Source organism: Hippocampus bargibanti, linkage group LG11 (genome assembly GCF_051943395.1).
Source record: "Hippocampus bargibanti isolate YZ-2025 linkage group LG11, ASM5194339v1, whole genome shotgun sequence".
In the NCBI taxonomy this organism is placed as follows: domain Eukaryota; kingdom Metazoa; phylum Chordata; class Actinopteri; order Syngnathiformes; family Syngnathidae; genus Hippocampus; species Hippocampus bargibanti.
In genome coordinates this window covers 5,212,216-5,235,624 of record NC_142744.1, presented here as the reverse complement: position 1 = coordinate 5,235,624, position 23,409 = coordinate 5,212,216, and the positions used below count along the sequence as shown (strand labels likewise).

Genomic DNA, 23,409 nt, shown 5'->3' with positions numbered 1-23,409 from the left:
TTGTGTTTTTTAAGCGTTTTTAGTGTTAAGAGTGAATACATGTTTTCCTCAATCTGCTCAGACAACAACGGATGACACACCACGGTAAAAACAGTGATAATAGCTGATATGCTTTTATACTGAAAGCGCTTGACCGGATGTTAGACCACGATGTAGCAAGGTATTCCATAAACTTTTGCTAGCTCAAAACCGTTGAGGTCTCTCTGTATTTGAACATCGAGAATACACTGTAAGATAAGAATGTTTTAAATTAAACATGTATTTAGTTTTTTTACATTTTATTTTGTTTCATTTTACAAATTATTGTGAGTATTGTGGTCAAGACTTAACATGGATGAATTACCTGTTTTAAAAATCAATAATCGAAAATCACAAGTGGTTGTCAGGACAACAGAAAAGAGACGACTATTAGGCCCTAACGAGCTCACCTGTTCTGCCCTTAATGAGCACAGGTGTTCGCTTTTTAAAAAAATTCTTTAAGAAATGCTCTGAGCTCCCTTTCTCTCATTGTCGAGTTTTGCCTCCCTTTGGTGAGTGTCCGCAAAAATGGGGGCAGATGCTGGGCTATGTCGTACCGTAGCACTCGTCTTGCTCCTTTGTTCATTTGTCCCGAGTTTCGGTTGGTTTCTGCAGAAGAGAATTGGTCCAGTTTACCCATGGCAGTTAGCCGGCGAGAAGCTCGGTGTAAGAAAGGGGAAGATTCTCTTCAATGGGACAGAACTGAACGCCTTGGCAGAATCGTCTGTTTCGGGTAAGTGTTCCACTTGATTATACTTATGGGGCCGATTGGCAATAGAAAAATGTACTAAGTATGAAATGAAAGGAGTAAAATGTCTTTCCATACTGCGAATGTTCGGCTTCACGTGACTCCATTTTGTACACTTTCTTCCACTCCAGGAAACTGGAAGAACGCATCGCCGTCTGGCAAGCCCAGAGAAGTTGAAGCGGCATGGCGGCTCACAAATCCCTCATTGCAGTGTGGTTTTACGAAAATGACATTTAAAGTCGTGGGCCGGGGTGCTCGGAATTTGGAACTTGACCTGGGTAACGCTCATGTTCTTAATTTAATATTTGAGCCAATTGATACCACAGCCATTGATTCACTCCAGTTTGTTATTTCACAAATATTTACTCAAGGAAAAAAAAGAGACATTTTTATCTAACTATTGTTGTTTCAGGCTTTGGGCGTTCCCTTCCTCTAAGCAGGATGCCAGAATCTTGTGGTCATTCGCTACATTGGAATTCTTTTGGCCTTGTCTTTGTCATGTCATACGGTGGCTGCAGAGTGATGCGAAAGGTATGTTGATGTTAGATTTTTTTTTCCTGGTTTGCAGTATTTCATAAAGTGTTTTTATCAGTGGCGGGCCACGCATGTCACTCCTAGGCCTTCAATAGTGCTACATCTGAATCACTCCACAGCTGTGAGTGGTGATTTACTACATGTCCACTAGAGGGTGCCAAACTTGAGTAATACTGTCATTAAATTGAATTTTCACTATGAACGTGTAGATTCACGATAAACTCAGAAAAATTTGCGAGCTTCGGAGCTGTCCAACCTTAATGATGTCACTCTATTCTTGGAAAGCCAGTCTTGAAAATGGATTTAACAGTGTATCTGCCACCAAATCCGGTGTTTCTCCTTGTGCAGACATTGAGGGTTGAAAAAACCGCTATTAAATCAACACAATATATTTGTGTGCTAGCTCTGGCCAGTATGCTCTTATCACTAGCGATAGTGATGCTATTATTGGATACTATCCAATGGATAGTGACTCGCCAATCAAAGTTTGCACAAACTGACGTTTCCAGCGCCTTCCAACAGGCCCTGGGTTGCTAACTCTGATTCGTTAAAGCAACAGTTTCGTCGACATTTTTATGCTACAGGGCCCGCAGAACTGTGATGGCGTCCTGGTAGATTTCTGATCCTGGTAACAAATGAAGGCTGAAATATGATTGGTTAAATACGAAAACACATCTGGAAGCAGCACAATAAGGGAAACGCAATGAAAGGTAGCTGAAAGACAATTTGGAATTACATTTAATAAAAATTCATGGACAAAATATAATTCACCTTTAGTCTGTGATATCAGATATTTTTAGGCCAGCACAGAAGACTTTGCAGGCCTTGATGGCCCACCACTGGTTTTTATTGATAGTTTTTTGGGGCGTGGGGTTGTTTAGATTTGCCTTTATTAGTCTCCCCAGTGGAGAAATGTACATTTCATGCTGGTGTGGTGTCGCTCTCCCTTGTTTAGTTAATCATCTCCCATGTGCTCATTGTGTTATTCCCTCAACTCTTCAACTGATCTCCAGTGCCGCTCAACAATTTTCCTTTTTAAATCTTATTTCAGAACGCCTATCATATGCTACAACTAAGCTTCCTGAACACTCCAGTGACACTCTCCTGCCCCATGTTTCCCCCCTCGCCACCTCTGCATCTCATCCGTCCAATTGGCCCTAATGCGGTCCGCCCAAAGCGTGACATCAACAAGGCCGCGTCTGACGCCAACCTTCACCTCCAATACCTGCACTATCAAAACTATTTAAAGTACCTCTACTACTTGCATATCCTCCAGAATCCCCACATGTATCCTCTTGTACATCGCGTTTACAATCCCCTGTACCTGACCCGGCATTATTTTCCTCACCCCTATCCGTATATTCCGATCCATTATCCACTGTACGCTCGCTATCCACAGAACCCCGCGGCCCCTTATTGCCACCCACCTGGAGCGCGTTGTCCTTTGCCCCATTATCTCTACCCCCGTCCTCAAGCGCCCCCATCGAAGGAAATACAATTGGACTTCGCAGATGGTCAAGAAACATCAACAAAACCCATTTCTCAGACAACCAATCCCGCTGCTACAACAACTATTACTACACCCACCGCGACTACTACTACGCCTAGAAAACCTTGTCAACGCATCATCCCCACGATGCCGCTTAGTCCTACCGCTGCCACGACAACCAAACGACGATGTCGACCCCGAATCCACCCACAGAATGAAAACGTCACCCCTGACGCGAGCCACCCATTGGCGCAGGAAGTCTCGTACAACAAAGTTACTCAGATGGCGGCCGATCCGAAGAGTGCACGTCTTGCTGGCGACAATCCCGGACCACCTCAAAACGACCCGTATTGGCAACAGGGCCCTGGTTGTCCCCAAGAGAGGACGAAGACATCCCCTTTGACTGGGATGAGCTAGAATCATAGCCCATGGTAAGAAGAGATTCGTTGTAAATGTTGTTTTTAACGGCTGTACGCTAATGTCTACTTCTCCTACAGGCACTGGCATTCAATAAAAGGTTTTAAAGTCAATTTGGTTTGTAATGTGTCATTTTTTTTATTTTTAACGCCTTCGCTGCCTTTCCTGAATTTATCCGGGAATTGAAAGTTTAGAATGTGTTCGGGTTTTTCTTGCAGGGGTGCCAAAAAAGCGCTGGTCAGACCTCTGGCAATGATTTTCCCTTCCACGCGGGGCAGCATTTGCCTTTAGTCCATGTTAAAGCACTATAAATCAATATGTATTGTATTTTGTACAACTGCCCCCATTTCAAGCTCAGATAACTCCACACCCATATAATTTAAGAATGAACATTTTTTTTTTTTTTTTTTTTTTAGGACTTGAAACTCCCTCACAGGAAGAGCTCATTAGCCAGGTTATGAATTTATCAGTTCACGGAAAAGACAACCAATTAAAATATCTGTTTTATTGCTTACAGCTGTTGGTGCTTAGAACGTCCAGTGGTGTGGTATTCTAATCAAGAAAACTGTTTTACTAATGTTCACTTTCATTTGCATATACAGTGAGACCTCAACTTACGAACTTAATTGGTTCCCAGACAGAGTGTAAGGCGAAGTGTGTATCTCAAAAAAAAAATTCCCATAGGAAACCATTAAAATGGGAATAATCCGTTCCCGGGTTTCCATAAAATATATTTTTCAACTAGATAAGCCTTAAAACTACACACAACATACCTTATTCTATGTATACAAATGTGCTATTGTATTGTAATGAGAGAAATACACTGCATTGTATCAAAGTCGCTTTATTTACATTTGTGATGGTCATTGATGGCTTGATGGAATGGCGTTGGAGGTCGAAGGTCAAAGGGAATTGCTGTTTGGAAAGAGAGGCACATTACATGACTGTAAAGAAATAAACTGTGCTGTAAAATAAAGTTTTGACCTTGTTGATGGCTTATGGAAGGAGTCACCTTCCATAAGGACTGTTGGTCACTTAACCTCTGGTGCTGTTCGGTCGTGTGCTTCCGCCGAAGATCACTCCGCCAGCCATGGTGGGTGTGTATTATGAAAATAGTGCTTATTATAAGGTTTAATTTTCATAAATTTGACGTAAGATGAAAAGTTTGTAAGATAAGGTGTTTGTAAGTTGAGGTCTCACTGTAGTCTCAATAAATAGCGTGGCAGAGGCTACAGAATTTGGGGATCTGTCATGAATGACTACATCTCCTGCTGGCAGTAAAATACAATCTTCCTGTGTACAAGCCTTTGTCCACAATGTCCAACCGAACATCTCTGACAATGCGTTATGATCCAGTTTAAGTAAAAATAGTGCAAATAAAGCAACCGTTCCTCTGCCCATGTGTGCAACTTGTTTTGCTTCACAGTGCGCATGCCCCCTCCACCTCATTCTGTCCGTTCTTATATATTTCCACATGGGGCCATCTCCTCCAGGCCACCCCCCACCCATCCTTCCCCTTAGCTGTGATGCTCATCTCCACGCATCATTGGAGCCAGGCCGCACGTGACCTCCCAGTACACGTAGCATTGCCAAAACGGGGCATGCGTTACTTGTTTTGCTGCTCTTTGCCGGAAACTTTGCATCATGACCCTCTTGATATAATACATAATGATTTATATCGCGCTTTAATAGCTGAATTTTGAATAACATCCCATTTTAATTTTTTTTTAAAGGCATCGGGGAGGAAGCCTCTTGGGTCATTTGTAGTGCTGGAACTCCATTGAAAAATCAGATGATCTCCAAAGAAGGTGAGCGCTTTTGTAAGATTCGCAGCATGGACGTACAGTAAAGTATTTTAATTTAACAAATGTTATTCACACAATGACTTTCATATTTTTTTTACATTTTATTTTCTTTCATAATTCAAGGAACATGAAGATGGATACAGCGATCTGATTGTCAATCCTATCCATGGAGAAGGACTATGACGTGGATATGGGTGAAGTGTTCATGGGAAGGGTCGGAGCGGGTCGGTGGTGGATGGACTTTGGGAAGGAGGACGGCACGGAGTCGGAAAGATGTTTCATGGTGAATAGTCGCAGTTGGGCTGAGGAGCTGCAGGAGTGTTACAGAAGTGGAGAAGGCAGACTGTCCAGCATTTCGGTCAGTTTTAGTTCTTCTTTTTTGGGGTACAGATTAGATGTATCAAGTCGTGGATCTGTAAATGGATCCATTGACGAAAAGAGATTGTCTCACATCTCCTTGTTAACAATATTAATATCAATAATACTACTACTACAAATAATAATAAAACTACAATCCATTTATAAGCGCCTTTCAAAACTCTCAATGACATTCTACAGCAATAATAGTCTTCTTCTTCTTTTCCTTTCGGCTTTTCCCTTCAAGGGGTCGCCACAGCAAATCAATGTCCTCCATCTTGAGAGGTTTGATCCGCATGTTTGTTTTGGCCAATTTACACAATAATGATAATGATGATGATGATGATGATAATATTAATAATAATAATAATAATAATAAATAGTAGAAATAGTAATAATAATGATACATTTCATTTCTAAGGCCTTTCATTATTATTATTAATAAAAGGACATTAAAGGACAACCGACGTCTCTGGACAAGTTGTTTCCATAATTTGTAAAATGGCTTCAAATGACTTCGACTGAGCGTATTTTACAGATTCCAGCGCATATATCTATTCTAATAACAATAGTAATAACAATAACAAGAATATTAACAATAATAATGACAATAATAATAATCATGATCTTACTATAATTTGCTATCTATTAGCTATCTAGATCACAGGTGTCAAAGTCAAGGCCCGCGGGCCAAATCCGGCCCGCCACATAATTTTTTTCGGCCCGCGGAAGCAAATCAAACTTGTTAAATTCCATGATGATTGCTAAAATCTGAGCCAAAATGTCATATTTTTGGATGTCAACCACAATAAAAGTCATTATTCTTGACTTCAGATTTGAAAACGAGTTATTCATTAATTTGCTGTGTGCTCTATATGTCATATTTGAAGGGATTTAAACATTCTAATGGGTTCCCCAAATTCATAACGGCCCTCGAGAGGAAACCATAACTACAATGTGGCCCGCGGCAAAAAATGACTTTGACACCCCTGATAGATGGCTAGCTATTAGCTATATAACTATCTCACTAGCTATCTAGCTAGCTAACTAACTTATCCTGTGACTGTAAAGTGACCTTGAGTTCTGAAAGGCGCTTATAAATGAAATGTATTATTATTATTATTAGCTATGTATTCGGTAGCAAGGTAGGTTTTTATCTACTTGAGTTACTTCCGGGTTGAGTGAACGCTGGCGCGTGTGGCTGCCGCTGCTCACCCGCTGCGAAACTTATCCTGTGACTGTAAAGTGACCTTGAGAGTTTTGAAAGGTGCTTTATAAATGAAATTTGTGATTTATTTATTTGTTTGTTTGTTACTATTAACCTTTCCATTGCTATCCTCGAGAAACAAAAACAGTCGCTACAAACACGAGGCCCTGTCCAGTCACCCCACCCACTGCCATGCAATCATCTCACATGTATTCAAAGTGACCATTGGAGCAAATTATTAATTTGTTATCGACATGGGTTATGCGTCACATTCATTCGATTTTGTCAGCCATGACTGCCAGTTACTGATGCTAACCATTGACATCAATGCACTCAGTGTTAGGACAGTGAGGATGGAGCCAGTGGAAAAAAAAAAAAGATGGAGGTACAGATAGCACATCTGGAGCCCAACAAGCACCTCCTTCCATCCTTCCTCTCCTGCATTTGTCTTCCCATGCCCTCCTCCCCCCTTCCCCCTCCTCCCTGACTCCCCCTCCCTTTGCAGTATATGAAGAGGGTCTCCTGGGTCCGGCTCCACTGCAGTAGAGAAGGAAGGGCAGGGCGTGCTTGCGTGTTCAGTACGATGCGATGAAGGATGGTGCACCAGGAGAAACACGTTTACCAGGTGTGTGTCCCTTTGTGTGTGTGTGTGTGTGTGTGTGTGATGTCGTGTCACGTCGAAGCATTTGTCAGCTGTTAGGTGATTGGCACCCATCCCTTCTTGTGATGCTACGAATGATTCAGCGATACAGAGGCGCTAGCGTTCTTGTCGTCTGTGCATCTCTTCGACTACGTTAGATAAGAGGTCTGGCGTGGGGGGACAAAAAGGGTGTTACAATGAAACGTATACGACCTGTACATACGTGAATGTGTCTGATGGAGATGTATGATCTTTTATCGGACATTATATGTGTGTGTGTGTGTGTGTGTGTGTGTGTGTGTGTGTGTGTGTGTGTGTGTGTGTGTGTGTGTGTGTGTGTGTGTGTGTGTGTGTGTGTGTGTGTGTGTGTGCACCATGAAGAAAAAAAATCAGTCATAGGTAGCCTTGGGACATGCAAAAAAAAAAAAAAAAAAAAGAAGAGAAGTGTCCCGCGGTAGCTTTGTGATTGCATTTCGATAAATGCTAATGCAAGAATGCAGTCATAAATCTCATTTATAGGAATACAGTTAAAAACGCAATGCATAGTTGAGACTAATTAAATGGATAAAATGTCAACTATATTTTGATACACTCTCCAAAAATAAATCAGGAGTGCAAGTGATGAATATGGGTCAGTCTAGAAAGACCAAAAAGTGCCTCATCATCCCTTCATGCGTTTGTATTGCATACATGGTGCTCCCATGACTCACGTCAACGTGTCACCTGTCCATCAAATATCTGATTATCTTAGTACACATGTGTTTTTTTCCCTTCTTCACAGTTTCAATCGCTTCCTTGGTGTCAGCACATTTGTAAGGGTGTCATACGTGGGAGCGAGACCTCAAACCACCTCACGCGTTAGTTACCATGACAACCGTGATGGCAGAAGCATATACACATTGTGTGTGTGGCCAATCGTCATCAATCGTATATGCCAAACACGTCTACAGAACCCACTTAGAATGCGATTTGTGTGCTAGTTAGCTTTTTTGTTGTTGTAAAATCCCATTTGGATGACGGTCCACAAGATGTAGTAGTACAGGACGAATTTCACAAGGGGAAAAAGAATATCTGGTGGTGAGAGTCTTTTTGTCTGTTTACATGTGGTACTCCACCATTTCTGTTGAAATAGGCATTCATTTTTGCATGCACATCCATTAAAGGACAACCGACGTCTCTGGACAAGTTGTGTCTATAATTTGTAAAATGGCTTCAAATGACTTCTACTGAGCGTATTTTACAAACATTCCAGCGCACATAGCTGTATGTTACGTTTTAAGACTCACACTGAATATTCCAGAAGTCTTGTTTTTGAGTTGGAGATGAGTCCGTATGTGACGTCACTGAAGGAATGCCCCTGTCCGAAAAAAAGGACACATCAAGCGGTCCTTCCATCATGTCAATACATTTTGCTGTGCTGGTTTGGTTTGAAAACGTCATGTTGCACCTTAAAGAGCCAGAAGAGGGCGACCAAGCTCCATATAAGGAATTTATCAGCCTGTGGAAACGGGCTGATTAATTCCTCACAGGGAGCGTGGTCGCCATTTTCTGCCTCTTTTCTGTATGTAGCGTACATTGCAGTCCAGATGCCTCAAAATGACACGGAAGGACTTCTTTAATCAATTGCAAACATATATGCTTTCCTCTTCAGAACTATTTGAATCATATTCATAACTGGATGTGTGTGCATGTAACAAGAAAGCATATTCTCCGAATCTGAAGCCATTGTTTTGATTCTCCAGCAATGCAAGACGTCTTTGCGTGATGTCACGAAAAGGGGGGGAGGGACTTTCTGAAAATGCCCAATTCGTAGCTCAATTTTTTGCAGACTTTGGACACTTTAAGTCATTTTTATTGGTGTTTTGCATTTGACTAAAAATATCATCCTGCGTGTTTTGGGTATTTTAGATGCTATAAAACGTTTTTCTGATGTCAGTTAAAAAACAAAAAAGTGACGTCGGTTGCCCTTTAAGGGGATTTAACGCTTGGAGTCAGATGCTAATTGTGAACAATGGTTATTTTAAAAACACTTGCATCCTTTTTATTTTATGTTTAGTTTGACAGTAAACCTGCAATGGCATTAAACCGCTTGCATCTTCTTTTTTTGTCACTATATTGTTATTTGAGAGAATATCTGTGCATCCGTTTTGTATAGCACTTGGAGCCAATCCCAGATGATTCTGAGAGAGGGGTTGAACACACCCTGGACTGGTCGCCAGGTTTGGCAGAAACTTTGAAATGTACATTGATTATTTGATGTCAAAATACATCTCTTGGCAAGATTCAAAATAAGAACACTAGTTCTGTGTGTAAATTGGGATTAAAAACCAAATTGGTTCCAAACAAAAAAAAAAATCATACTCAAAACCAGACCAGAATCTAAATTTGAAAATACAGTAAAGTCTCGTTATATCGATATTCTCGGGAGTCAGAAAAAATATCGATATAACCGGACTATCGATATATCCGATCCTGCGGGCAAGTAATTTTCTCCTTGAGTTCATATAAATAGTATCGTAATAAGCAGTACTATCGATATAACAAGACTTTACTGTATATGACAGTTTGTACATCCAGAATTTTCGCGTTGAAGGATAACCAGCATCATCCCGTAAATTGGACATGACTTTTAATTGTATTTTGTCCTTATTTATTTATTTTTTGTCCTGACAGGCCCAGCGAAATGAGAGAGAATCTATTAGGCAGAAACTTGCCCTGGGCAGTTTCTATGACGACGATCCAGTTATCTTCACCGGCTGCAGCAAAAACGACCTGTCTTCTCGGTGGGTTTTTGAAAGGAGCCTGTGAAGTCTTGTTTTTCTTGTCGATTCTGTCTGACGTCTATTTTCGACGCTGGCTGACAAACCCTCCCCCTAGCATCATGGATTTTTAATTATGTTTGCCACGCTTTCTCTTTTTTGTTTTTCAAAGGCAACTCTACTCATTACTGATGAATAATAATATAATAATAATTCATTTCATTTATAAGTGCCTCTCAAAACTCTCAAGGACACTTTGCAATCACAGGATATTTCTTCTGCGGGTGAGCAGCGGCAGCCACACGCGCCTCCGTTCAAAGTAAAAAAAAAAACGAAACAAAAAAAAAAAAATAATATGACAACACAAAGTCATTCATTCTTCAGCACTTTCTGTAGCGGACCAGAGCTACCAACACAAATTTAGTTCACTGACGAAGCTTTTCGGATGAGGAGCCAACCGTCGGACACCATTTCATGAATACTGAATTAATATATACAAATAGGCCTAAATATTCAATTTACTGCCACATAATGATATTTTCATAGGTCACAGGCGATATAAATTGTACCTTTAGCTCTGGCTGGCTAGCTAGCTATCTGGCTGGCTATCTAGCTATTCACTATCGAGCTGGCTGGCTATCTAGCTAGGTCTGTTGGCTATCGATTGGCTAGCTATCGATTGGTTAGCTAGCTAGCTTTCTATCTATTTGAGTGACTTCAGGGTTGAGTGAACGCTGGTGCGTGTGGCTGCCGCTGCTCACCCACAGAAAAAAAAACGTATGCTCTGACTGGAAAGTGACCTTGATAGTTTTGGAAGGCACTTATAAATGAAATGTGTTATTATTATAATATTCAACTGTTCAGTATTTCAGAATTGGATTCCGATTGTCTTTTACAGTAAGGCACAGGTGTCAAAGTTAAAGCCCGGGGGCCAGATCTGGCCCGCCCCATCATTTTATTCGGCCCACGAAAGCAAATTAAACTTGTGAAATCGCATGATGCTTGCTAAAGTCCGAACCAACATTTGAAATTGTCTCATGACAACAGTCATTATTCCTGACTTCAAAATTGAAAACTAGTTATTCATTAATTTGTTGTTGTTTTTTTGGTGGGGGGAGAATCTTGATGTCAGGCACCTAAAGATGATTCATGTCACTTTCCTCACAAACCCTCTTTGCCTTTTCTTGGTTTTACTCTCAGGTTCTACAGCGGAGTCAACCTGCAGGTGTGTTTTGTCAACGACAGCAGCAGTGACAAAGACAGCGATGCCGAGGATAGCAGGACAGAGACCAGTCTGGACACACCGTTGTCACCAGTGGTATGCCCAGCTGGAGCGAGGCTGGACTGTACTGTCCAAGAATTGTAAATTAGAATGCTCAGGCAGTCCCTCTAAAGCACAGGTGTCAAAGTCAAGGGCCGGGGGCCAAATTTGGCCTGACACATCATTTAATTCGGCCCACGAAAGCGAATTAAACGTGTAATTTCATGATGCTTGCTAAAATCCGAACCAACATTTTAAATTGTACCATGTAAACCACAATAACAGTTTTTTTTTTTACTTCAAATTGAAAACTAGTTATTCATCAATTTGTTGTGTGCTCTATATGTAATATGTGGAGGGGATTAAGCATTCTAATGGCTTCCCAAATTCATAATGGCCTCCAAGACGTAACTACAATGTGGCCTGCGGCAAAAAAAAAAAATACTTTGACACCTTGCTCTTAAAGGGCAACCGACGTCACTTTTTTGTTTTTTAACTGACATCCGAAAAACGTTTTATAGCATCTAAAATACCCAAAACATGCAGCATGATATTTTTAGTCAAATGCAAAACACCAATAAAAATGACTTAAAGTGTCCAAAATCTGCAAAAAAAATTGAGCTGCGAATTGGGCATTTTCAGAAAGTCCCGCCCCCTGTTCGTGACGTCACGCAAAGACGTCTTGCATTGCTGGAGAGTAAAAACAATGGCTTCAGATTCGGATAATATGCTTTCTTGTTACACATCCAGTTATGAATATGATTCAAATAGTTCTGAAGAGGAAAGCATACATGTTTGCAATCGATTAAAGAAGTCCTTCCGTGTCATTTTGAGGCATCTGGACTGCAATGTAACGTCCCACAAAAGAGGCAGAAAAATGGCGACCAGCTCCTGTGAGGAATGAATCAGCCTGTTTCCACAGGGTGATACATTCCGTGCATGGAGCTTGGACTCCCTCTGCTGGCGGCTTTTGGATGTAACACAAGGGTTTAAAAAAAATTAGTACAGCAAAATACATTGACGTGATGGAAAGATGCTACAATGCGTCTTTTTTACGGTCAGGAGGCGGTCCTTTTCTGACGTCACGTGAGGACTTGTCACCAACTCAAAAACAAGACTTCCTGAATGTTACGCGTGAGTCTTAAAACGTAAAATATAGCTATATGCGGTGGAATCTTATTAAAATACGCCCAGTAGAAGTCATTTGAAGCCATTTTACAAATTATAGACACAACTTGTCCGGAGACGTCGGTTGTCCTTCAAGTGTCAGTAGAGCCAAAAGGTTTGACAGGCTTCGTAATGTACAACCAACGTCTTTCGTATGTTCATCACACTAATCCAAGTCCTTCTGCTTCAGAGCAAACAGAGCTCATCATTATCAGATCGAGACACGGCGGAGGAGGACTCGGATCCGTTAGACGACTGCGGCGGCTTCTGGCGGGTGCAGCGCAGGCTCCAGGAGGAGGCGCGGGTGGCTTTGGCTCTGGCTCGACCCATGGCTCGTATGCAGGTGGAGGTGGAGAGGCAGATTCAGCAACACAGACGCTCGCCTGTGGCAGATTTGGTTAGTTGGAAGTCACATCCTGTGCTTCTTTCTTACCTAGCTAGCTAGGTATAAATAAATAGTTACCAATTGAGCTAGCTAGCTAGCCAGATAGCTAGCTAGCTATAAGTAAATACCTAGATATCTAATTGGCTAGCTAGTTATGTATTTTGTATAGTTATGTATTTCTGTTTATTTATTTTTAAACCTCCCTTGGAAGAAAAAACACTGAGCATTATTGGTCGGTATATTTTGGCACTGTGATATCTAGCTAGCTAGCTATAGAGCTAGCCAGCTATTGATCTAGCTATTGAGCTATTGAACTAGCTAGCAAGATAGTTAGCTATAAACATAGCTAGATAGCTATCGAGCTAGCTAGGTATAAATAAATAGCTAGATATTGAGCTAGCTAGCTATCGAGCTAGCTATTGAGCGAGCTAGCTATAAATAAATAGCTAACTATCGAGCTAGATAGCATTCGAGCTAGCTAGGTATAAATAAATAGCTAGCAATTGAGCTAGCTAGCTATACATAAATAGCTAGCTATCCAGTTGGCTAGCTAGCTATGTATTTATTTATGTGTCTATTTATTTTTTTCCCTCCTTTGGAAGAAAAAAACAGAGCATTATTGGTCTCTTGGTTTCTTTTGGCATTGTGATAACGAGCTAGCTAGCTATCGAGCTAGATATTGAGCTAGCTATCGAACTATTGAGCTAGCTATCTATGAATAAATAGCTAGCTATCGAGCTAAATAGCTATAGAGCTAGCTAGGTATAAATAAATAGCTAGCAATTGAGTTAGCTAGCTGGCATAAATAAATAGCTAGCTATCTGGTTGGCTAGCGAGCTATGTATTTATGGATGTGTATTTATTTTTACACCTCCCTTGGAAGGAAAAAATAAACACCAAGCATTATTGGTCGGCATCTTTTGTCACTGTGATGTCATTTTCAGGTGACATGTAGTTGCAAAAGTGGCCCACCCCTGAGAGTTATTAAAAAGAGGCTTGATTTATGATACTTATTGAAAATATTCACCAGGATGCCATTTTTGGGGACACACTTTTTTTTCATATAACTTCCATTTTTAATTGTTAGGGGAAAGAAAATCATGCATTTTGATTTTGTGTATGCACGCAGCTTCCCCATCTGCCTCACATCAGCGAAGGTTTGATGAAGAGGAATCTGAGGCGAGGCGACATGAGAGATATGAGTCTTGGGCAGCTCCAAGTCATCACAAACGACCTGCATTCGCAGATCCAGAGTAAGTAGAACACACTCAAGTATTTCAGTCACGCTTGGTAATCCGTTTTTGCCTTTGGGCACCGAAAGTTAGTTAACTTTTACTCTGTGGAAAGATCGTCTGCTTCACAGTTCTGAGTTTACATTGTAGGTCTCAGTGAAGAGTTGGTGCAGATGCTGCTGCTTAGGGACGAGCAGCATGTTGAGCAGGATGCCATGCTGGTGGACATTGAGGATCTCACCAGGTGAACACATTCACACATTTATTAAATTAACCACCCACTGATAAAAAAAAAAAAAAAGTTATACAGTGATACCTCGGCTTACGAACGCTTTAGCTTACGAACATTAAATTTCACACAGCGCCACGGTGGCTGGCGGACTAGTTTTCCACACACACTTTCATTGAGTGCAGATGTGGTTTGTTATCGAGTGGAGTACTTTTGCTATTATGGGAACGAAAAAGACCCCACTACAGGCTAGTGTTAAGACGAAGTGGACACAAAAGAAAATTACGGTTGAGCAGAAGGAGATCAGCGAAAAACACGAACGAGGTGTGCGTTTGTGTGACTTAGCGTCCAAGTACCAGTATGCTAACTCGACCATTGCTACGTGTGGCTAAGGGTGTTTCTGTGTTGTCTAAGCAACGGTCTCAGGCAATAGAAGAGGTTGAAAAACTTCTATTGATTTCGATTAACGAAAAGCAGCTAGCATGGGACAGTGTGTGTGAGGGTATTATCGCAGAAAAAGCACGGCAACTTCACTCTGATTTCATCAAGAGGCAACTACATCAACGACCATCGCAAAGGTAAATAAAATAACTTTATTATATAGTACAGTTTATTTCTTTCATTACAATTCAATAACACATTTATTATACATAAAATAAGGTATATTTTGTGTTTTTAAAGGACAACCAACGTCTCCTGACAAGTTGTGTCCATAATTTGTAAAATGGCTTCAAATGACTTCTACTGGGCGTATTTTAACAAGATTCCACCGCCTATAGCTGTATTTTACGTTTTAAGACTCGCACTGAACATTCAGGAAGTCTTGTTTTTGAGTTGGTGGCGAGTCCTTACATGACGTCAGAAAAGGACCACCTCCTGACCGTAAAAAAAAAAGCAATGTAGCGTCTTTTCTTGGCGTCTTTCCTTCACGTGTATTTTGCTGTACTGTTTTTTTAAAAACCATGTCTTACACCCAAAAGCCACCAGCAAAGGGAGTCCAAGCTCCATGGAAGGAATTATCAGCCTGTGGAAACGGGCTGATTGTTTCCTCACAGCTCGGTGGCCATTTTCTTGCCTCTTTTTGGGTGAGACATTCCACCCCGCCCGTTTGCCTCAAAATGACACGGAATAAATTGTTTAATCGATTGCAAACATGTATGCTTTCCTCTTCAGAACTATTTGAATCATATTCAGAACTGGATGTGTAACAAGAAAGCATATTATCCGAATCTGAAGCCATTGTTTGTATTCTCCAGCAATGCAAGACGCATTGGCGTGATGTCACGAACTGGGGGCGGGACTTTCTGAAAATGCCCAATTCGCAGCTCATTTTTTTGCAGATTTTGGACACTTTAAGTCATTTTTATTGGTGTTTTGCATTTGAATAAAAATATCATACTGCGTGTTTTGGGTATTTTAGATGCTATAAAACGCTTTTCTCATGTCAGTTAAAAAACAAAAAAGTGGCGTCGGTTGCCCTTTAAGGTTTATTTAGTAGAAAAGTAAATGTCATGGGGACCTGGGAACGTATTATTCTAATTTTTAATGGTTTCTTATGGGAAATAAATATTCGGCAGATGAACTTTTCGCGTTACACACACTTTCTGGGGACCAATGTAGTTCGTAAGCTGAGATAACACGACTGTAAATAAGTCAAAGATCTGATTTTTGGAAATTAATATAAATCAATGGGACATATATTGCATTTCTGGTTGGAAATATAGGTCAGTGCTACAACCAACCACATTTACTGTATTAGCTCTTTGTCTTTATACAGACATTCTCACAGTCATCAGCGGCACCAGGCTGAGAAAGCAAACGCTAAATGAATTCCCATGTGTCCATCTGCACGCCCATCCGACGTCGTACCCACTCAATGGATTGTCACTTGTGTTGCCAAGGAAACTCCGTCTGTGCTGTCTGTGGAGAAAACAAGAGGCCATATCATGTTTTTACATGCACTTACATGTGGCACATTTCAAAGAGTTAAAGAAATCTTCCTGACATATTTCCAATACAAAGCTAACCTTAATGTGTGTTTTTTTGGGCAAAGTGCATTTTTAGAAGGATAGAAAGTGAGCACTTGTACACTTTATTTGTCCGTCATGGTTGAAACTGGAATTCACTGTCGCAATAGAAATGTTAAATCTCCCGTGTTCATTTAAGGCATCGCCTCAATGCTGCAGCACTACTGAGAATTCCCCAGACACGCAACTGGATGTATAACAATCGCTGCTATATAGTGCATACTTGTATTTGTAATTTTTTAGCTTTACCTTTGCACATTTGCATGACGTAAATCTGTACAACACACAAATTATATGAATGGTATTGTGTCAGAGTCAAAAAAGTATCATAAACTGCCTCACTGAAAATGTTCTTTTCAATCTACAAAGTAAGAAAAACTCAATAACTACATCCCAGACTCAAAATATATTTGATTTTATGGAGTAAGTGAATGGACTGCAAGGATGTCTCTTTAAAAAAACACTTATTATACTCATTGTCAATGTGTCCATTTAGCATAAAGTCAAATTTCTTTTTCTATTGTATGCTATGTGGATACATGTTATATATAACGACTGTAAAGAAATGAGATAATAAACATTTCAGTGTGAATAGCTGATTCTTGTCATTCAACTGGATGTAGTAGCGCTACCTCGTGAGCTTTTTGGGTAACTGCACGTGATCCAACAACATTGAATTGCGACTTTTAAAAAAGGGGTATGACGTTTTGGGGTTATTTTAAATGAAAACATTTTGAATAAAAATGCATGTTATTCTGAAGGTGCATAATACTACCGTGGCTTCATTTTATTGTTTTTATTAAAAATGAAATGTTTTTTGGCGTCTTCATAAGAAGGCCAGTCCCTTTGTAAATGGTAACGACTTTTTATTTTTTTTAGTTGGCACATTTTTACACATTTTAATGCGTCGTAATCTGGATAAAACCACACTGGTATAAAACAAATACACTTTAAATTCGTTTCGAGTCACTGCTGCTGTGACCGGAACCGGAAATCGCCTCATGGCCACGCAACTGACGCCAATTTTGACTAATTAAGGCTAGGTGGGGGGCCTAATGGCGGCAAGTCTTAAACGCCAAAAGAGAACAAGAAACTGAACGTAGCTGAAGGCTACAATCACTTAGCCGGCATTGTTGCACTTCCCGGAGCGGTGGGGGAGGCTGAGTTGCATTTTTTTTACCAACTTAACCACTCCAACCCAAAAAAAATGAACCTCTCCCGCTCTTCGATCTTTTTCGTCCTTTTGACAATTTTCACCCTCACAGAAAGCCTTCGCTACCACTTGGTATCATACAGCCAAGGTGGAGCTCAAGGCCCGAGGCCTCCTTTACCTTTTACCGATTCTCAAGTCCCTTCGCAGCCGCTGGAAGATCGACCCAAAGCAATGCTTGTGAAATGTCATTCGGACGCAATGGAGCTCGTTCTTCCGGCGGACTTGTTCAACACCGGGATTCCAGTGGAGCCTGCACACCTGCGGCTCGGTTCCGACCCAGCGAGTGCAAGTGGGGCCTGCCGGGCGCGACCGACTGGTGACGGCACGTCGATGACCTTATGGGCCGATTTGATGGACTGTGGAACTCTGCTATCGGTATGCGAAAATTTGCACAATTTCTGTTTTTTAACTAATTTAAACCACCCCCCAATTGTTTTAATATCTTACTTTTGATACCGCTGCACTACTACTGTGTCACTTGAAAAACTTTCGTCTGCTTTGTGGAAGTTGCTTTTTCGCGACAAACCGAATTTGTCCAGGAAAAAAAAGTCTCAAATGGAGTCATATTATAACGTAATCTGGAAGTAGAATATGATATCGAAGGGTGGGCATTTTAAATTCTCGAGATAGCCATTATTAGCTTCAATGTTATATATTAACGAATGCACCAAGTGCAAAAAGACTAAATATTTGAAATTTATGCCAAACCATTTAAAACCCACTTTAACCACTTTTTTTAAAGTCTAATGGACTCATATTACAACGTCATGTAAAACTAGAATATGCTATCCGTAAATGGGCATATTAAATGCTGGGTTTAGCCAATATTAGCTTCAATGCTGCATATTTACGACTGAACTAAGTGCGAAAGACTAAATGTTTGAATTTTACGTCGCACCCTTTAAAACCCACTTTTTAAAGTTTAGTGGAGTCATATTACAACGTCATGTAAAAGTAGAATATGCTATCCGTAGGTGGGCATTTTAAATGCGGGAGTTAGCCATTATTAGCTTAAATGCTGCATATTTACGACTGCAACAAGTGCAAAAGAATTTTATGTTAAACCCTATTTTAAGGCCTACTCTAACCACTTATCTCTCACTAGTCAACACAGGACAAGATAATCTATTCGAATGTACTCGTCTATTCCCCTGAGCCATCTGATAGCATGTTTCGACTGGAGGGGTCAACAATTCCGGTTGAGTGTCATTTTGACAGGTAATATTTAGTTTTTTTCCCAAACAAATGTGAATGACATGATTTTGTTACTTAGACATGCGTTGGATTGTCAAATGTGTGTTCAATGTGGACCACATCACAGAAGTTTGGGTCATTTGTATAGTCATATTGCATAGTTGAGTCCAACACCATTCGGTTCTCCTGTTAATGAATTGGAGGAATTTTTAAATCCCTACATAAAATTGAGGTTATGCTCTTGTTTTTTCAGGAGGTATTCTGTGGGTGGAATTTCCCTGCACCCTACCTGGATTCCTTCGGTGTCAGTAGGCTCAGCTGAGAGTCACATAGACTTCAAACTGCGACTGATGACTGGTACGCAGCATTCCATTTTTTGTCTTCAATTGTATTTATTTCATTGATTTATGTTTTCAAACTATTGCAGACACTTGGCTGTTTGAGAGGCGCTCACGTACATACTACATGGGTGACCGGATTCACTTGGAGATGTCCACGGTGGTCCGCAAACACCAGCCGCTACGGGTTTACGTGGAGCGTTGCACTGCCACAGCCGGCCCAGACCCGCATGCACCCTTAAGATATGACTTTGTTGAGCGAAATGGGTGAGCGCTGAATGCTATGGAATACATCACTAAATTGTAATGAATATACGCACCCTGATTTAATTTTGTACCGCCAGATGTCTCACTGATGCCTTGCACACAAACTCCAGCTCTCACTTCCTGCCCAGGCTGGAGGGGCACAGGCTTCAACTTGAACTCGAAGCCTTCAGATTCCACCAGCAGCCTAACAGTCAGGTTGGAATCTCAATTGTGTTGACAGAGCGTTTTAAAACACTGATTTGTTGTACAGCAATAAAATACATTCAACCAGGAGGGCCATCCGGGCATGCAAGGCCTTCTCTGCTGGCCGAAAAACATCTGAATCACAGACTAATGTGAATTATATTTATTAAATAATTCCAAATTGTCTTTCAGCTGCCTTTCATTGCTTTTCCCTTGTTGTGCTGATGTGTGTTTTCGTATTTAAGCATTTATACAATTACTTTTCAGCAATCATTTGTTACCAGGGTCAGAAATCTACCTGAACGCCTTCAAAATCAGTTCTGCCGGCTCTGGAGCATACAAATCAATGTCTATGAAACTGTTGCTTTGACCAATCACAGTCAGAGTTGGCAACTACGGCCTGCTGGAAGGTGCTGGAAGCGTCAGTTTTCGCAATCTAGGATTGGCTGGTCACAAGCGAATCATAATATTACTAGCCGTTAGTGATAAGAGCATACTGGCCAGAGCTAGCACCTTGTTTCTGCAGTGAGCTACATAATCAAATATATTGTGTTCATTTAATGGCAGTTTAGTCATACCCACAATGTCTGAAGGAGAAGAAGAAATGGATTTGGTTGCAGATATACTGTTAAAGTATGGACGCATGTAAACTGTATTTTGTTTTTCTACTCCTTTCTTTCCTTTCCTCCCCCTTTCATAACTTTGCTGCTGTGAAATGTAAATTTCTCCACTGCGAGACTGATAAAGGTACATCCAATACAATCCAAAGCCATTTTCAAGATGGACTTTTCAAGAATAGATGATCTTTAAGGAAGGTTGGACAGCTGTGAAGCTACTAAAAATGGCAAATAATATTGCTGTTTTATGAGGTTATCATGAATCCACACGTTCATAGTAAAAATTCAACCGGTTTAATGACAGTATTTATTAAGTTTCTTCAAGTCACAAGTTATTTCCTGGACAATGGCACCTTTTAGTGGACATTTAGTAAATCACACCACACTCGCCACCTCTGTCCATATGTATGTATATATATGTATGTATGTGTATATATATATATATATATATATATATATATATATATATATACACACACAGTAAAGTCTCGTTATATCGATATTCAAGGGAGTCTGAAAAAATATCGATATAACCGGGACTATCGATATATCCGACCCTGTTTGCATGTAATTTTCTCCGTGCGTGCATAGAAATAGTATCGATATAACCGGGACTATCGATATATCCGATATCGATATAACGAGACTTTACTGTGTATATATATATATATATATATATATATATATATATATATATATATATATATATATATATATATAGGATATATATATATATATATATAGGGCTACAGTTTTTGGATGAGGAGCGAAATGTCCGACACCTTCAAAGAAGTACAGATGATGGCTGAAGAAAACTTTTCATAGACACAAAATGGTAAAACAAAGGATCAAGCATAATGGCTCCATCTTTTAGGGACCTCTGAAAACTATTTTTTTTGTTGTTGCTTTTAGTCAGAAGGTAAAGCTCAAATTCATTGTGATTATTGGCAAATAACTAAAGGGCTTACGTGTGCCGTAGGTCTACATCACTTGCTGGCTAAAAGCTATTCCGGACTCCTTACCTGTCAGCTCTCAAAACAGAGCCTGTTCTTTTATCGACAACAGGTAATCAATCGCCTTTGTGAGACACTCGTTACAGGCATCACGGTGAATTTCACCTTTTGGACAATCATGTTATTTACAGTTGGAGGTCTGTGGATGGCGATGACGAAGACTGTCGAACATGCCATCCACTGTCGGCTCCAAAGGAAATCACCGCGATGACAAACAGGCGGCTGGACGCAAATTCGGACTGGAATTTTGCTCTGGACAAACTCGGGGAACCAACTTCTTTTCGGCGTGTGCGCCCTGAAATGTTGCAAAGCCACACATATCGGCAAAGCTTTTCTGGTCTGAAGAGGGAAAAGGATCACAAACCAGGTGAGAGTGGCTAAAACATCTGGAAAGGTAAAATGATAACTTTGATATTCAGTTTGCTTTGCTACAAAGTGTCAACTCGGCACTTTAAACTTGTGTGCTTTACAGTGATACCTCAGCTAACGAACTTTTCGCTTTACGAACGTTAAATTCGCGAGAATATAATCATGGCATACAAACTATTTTTCGGGAAAAACGCAGCGCGCCACAATGAGTGATGTGTTGTTCGCGAACCAGCCAGAGCTGGATCTCTAAAGTGAACGAAGCCGACTTTTTTTGTCCTCTATCCGCTTTCCACAGTCTTCGGTTAAAGCCGCACGTGATTGGTCAAGATCCGTGGTGGAGGAGGGGACACACGCAGCCGCGAGAAGGGGGAGGGGTTAGAGGAGCATAAGCCCACTCTGAGTCTCACATGAAACAAGAAAGGGAGACGACACTACAATGCACTACAAAGAAAAAAAAAAAAAACGTGAGAAAATGGATAGAAAACACAGTGAAATTTTGACTTGTTTCAACTTTATTGATAGTTCAAAGGCAGAGCGTAGACTGCAAGATTAGAATATCCCATCAATCAGGCTCCTCAAATAACCCGCACAAGCCATCTGTAAAATTTGAAGAGAAAAGACAAGCAAGGGAACCAGCTATTAATCAAGTTTCTAGTGTGTCTGCCTGCATCTGTTGCTGTTGCAATATCACAACTTCTAAGATGGACAACCCAGAGCTCCTTGAGACACTTTATGCAAAAAGCTATCCATTCCATCAAGCCAGCAACGACCATCACAAAGGTACATAAAATGACTTTATTATATAAAGTTTATTTCTTTAATTACAATACCATAGCACATTTATTATACATAAAATAAGGTATATTTTGTTTAGTTTTAACGCTTATTTCGTAGAAATGTGTTTTATGGGGACCTGGGAACGGATTATTCTCATTTTAATGGTTTCCTAAGGGAAATTAATGTTTGGAATACACACTTTTCGCCTTACACAAACTTTCTGGGAACCAATTTAGCTCGTAAGTCAAGGTATCACTGTATTTGGTTTCATGTTACTGATGCGTTTGCTCATTCCATGTGTGTTTTACAGCGAGAATGGTCCACCTTGGACCTCTTACTGTTGAATAGACAATCGTCACTAAAGATACTTTGACCAGCGCCCCCCCCCCCGCCTGCTGTGGATTCACAATCCAAGATGAACTTCGCACAATGGAAATTGAAAATCTTAAAATTCACTTTACTGGCCTACATGTTATGTAGTTCTTTCAACTACCTCGCTTTCCAAAATACATGTTTTACAGTAAACTTGAATTTTGTTGTTTTGTTTTTTTATTTAAACCGCCTTCACTTGTTTGGCTAGCGTGCCATATCTCAGTCGGAATGACATTTTCTAGACTATTTGATTAACGTTGGGTTTCCGAGCACTCGGCTTAATTAGCCGCAAGCGAACAAATGGATTGGAAAAGATGCACACTATACAAACGTACTTGTGGAGCATTTCGGCATCCCCTTGATCAATCCGACATATGGTCTGTTGGGTACAGAGGGATGCTATTAAGCACTTCCTTCCATTACCAACCACAAACCGCCCATCATGTAGTCACGATATTGATTGTTGTGAGAGGTGCTTGATGTAAGCAATGAAGGTTGAGCTTGAGAGAGAAAATGAGCAGAATGAGATGTAGATCTCTGGGTGATATTGGTGCTTAATTTACCCAAATAATATACCGTGTTATCACCTTTCGAAATGACCTTTAAAAATGTATTTTATGCTTGCCACATTTTTTTAAGCATTAATGGGAAAGGGTCAATCTGTTCAACTACCCAATTTCCAATTTCTTTCAACAGGGCAGCATAATCATAATTTTTAAGGCAACACGTCTTGAAATCCCACTTATTTCAGTTTTAATAATACATTTCATTTATAAGCGCCTTTCAAAACT

General features: G+C 40.5%; 3 protein-coding genes across 4 annotated transcripts; all 3 read left to right on the top strand.

The window, feature by feature from the left end:
- Positions 1 to 264: 264 nt before the first annotated feature.
- On the top strand, positions 265 to 3,214 carry LOC148891246 (uncharacterized). Its single transcript, XM_089008661.1, is given in 5 exon segments — positions 265 to 751; positions 898 to 1,044; positions 1,179 to 1,297; positions 2,352 to 3,147; positions 3,150 to 3,214. Coding segments are annotated over 5 exon segments (1,332 nt in total). The 5' UTR covers positions 265 to 546.
- A 1,632-nt stretch (positions 3,215 to 4,846) lies between these two features.
- LOC148891245 (schwannomin-interacting protein 1) lies at positions 4,847 to 16,980 on the top strand. 2 transcript variants are annotated; one of them, XM_089008159.1, is made up of 8 exons: positions 4,847 to 5,014; positions 5,135 to 5,369; positions 9,889 to 9,998; positions 11,175 to 11,292; positions 12,593 to 12,799; positions 13,917 to 14,040; positions 14,170 to 14,263; positions 16,026 to 16,980. In XM_089008159.1, the coding sequence occupies exons 2-8, from the start codon at positions 5,178 to 5,180 to the stop codon at positions 16,075 to 16,077; spliced, it is 897 nt and encodes a 298-aa protein (XP_088864285.1). In that variant the 5' UTR covers positions 4,847 to 5,014; positions 5,135 to 5,177; the 3' UTR covers positions 16,078 to 16,980. The 2 variants fall into 2 exon arrangements, with proteins under 2 accessions (XP_088864285.1, XP_088864287.1); XM_089008161.1 differs by lacking the exon at positions 4,847 to 5,014 and adding an exon at positions 7,081 to 7,200 and having other exon boundaries at positions 5,353 to 5,369; positions 16,026 to 16,977.
- Positions 16,981 to 17,482: 502 nt separating this feature from the next.
- Positions 17,483 to 23,198, top strand: LOC148891244 (zona pellucida sperm-binding protein 3-like). The gene is made up of 8 exons (XM_089008441.1): positions 17,483 to 17,863; positions 18,594 to 18,706; positions 18,936 to 19,039; positions 19,110 to 19,287; positions 19,365 to 19,482; positions 21,067 to 21,152; positions 21,232 to 21,467; positions 22,557 to 23,198. Exons 1-8 carry the CDS (start codon positions 17,483 to 17,485, stop codon positions 22,592 to 22,594), a joined length of 1,254 nt encoding a protein of 417 aa, XP_088864567.1. The 3' UTR covers positions 22,595 to 23,198.
- Positions 23,199 to 23,409: the final 211 nt, after the last annotated feature.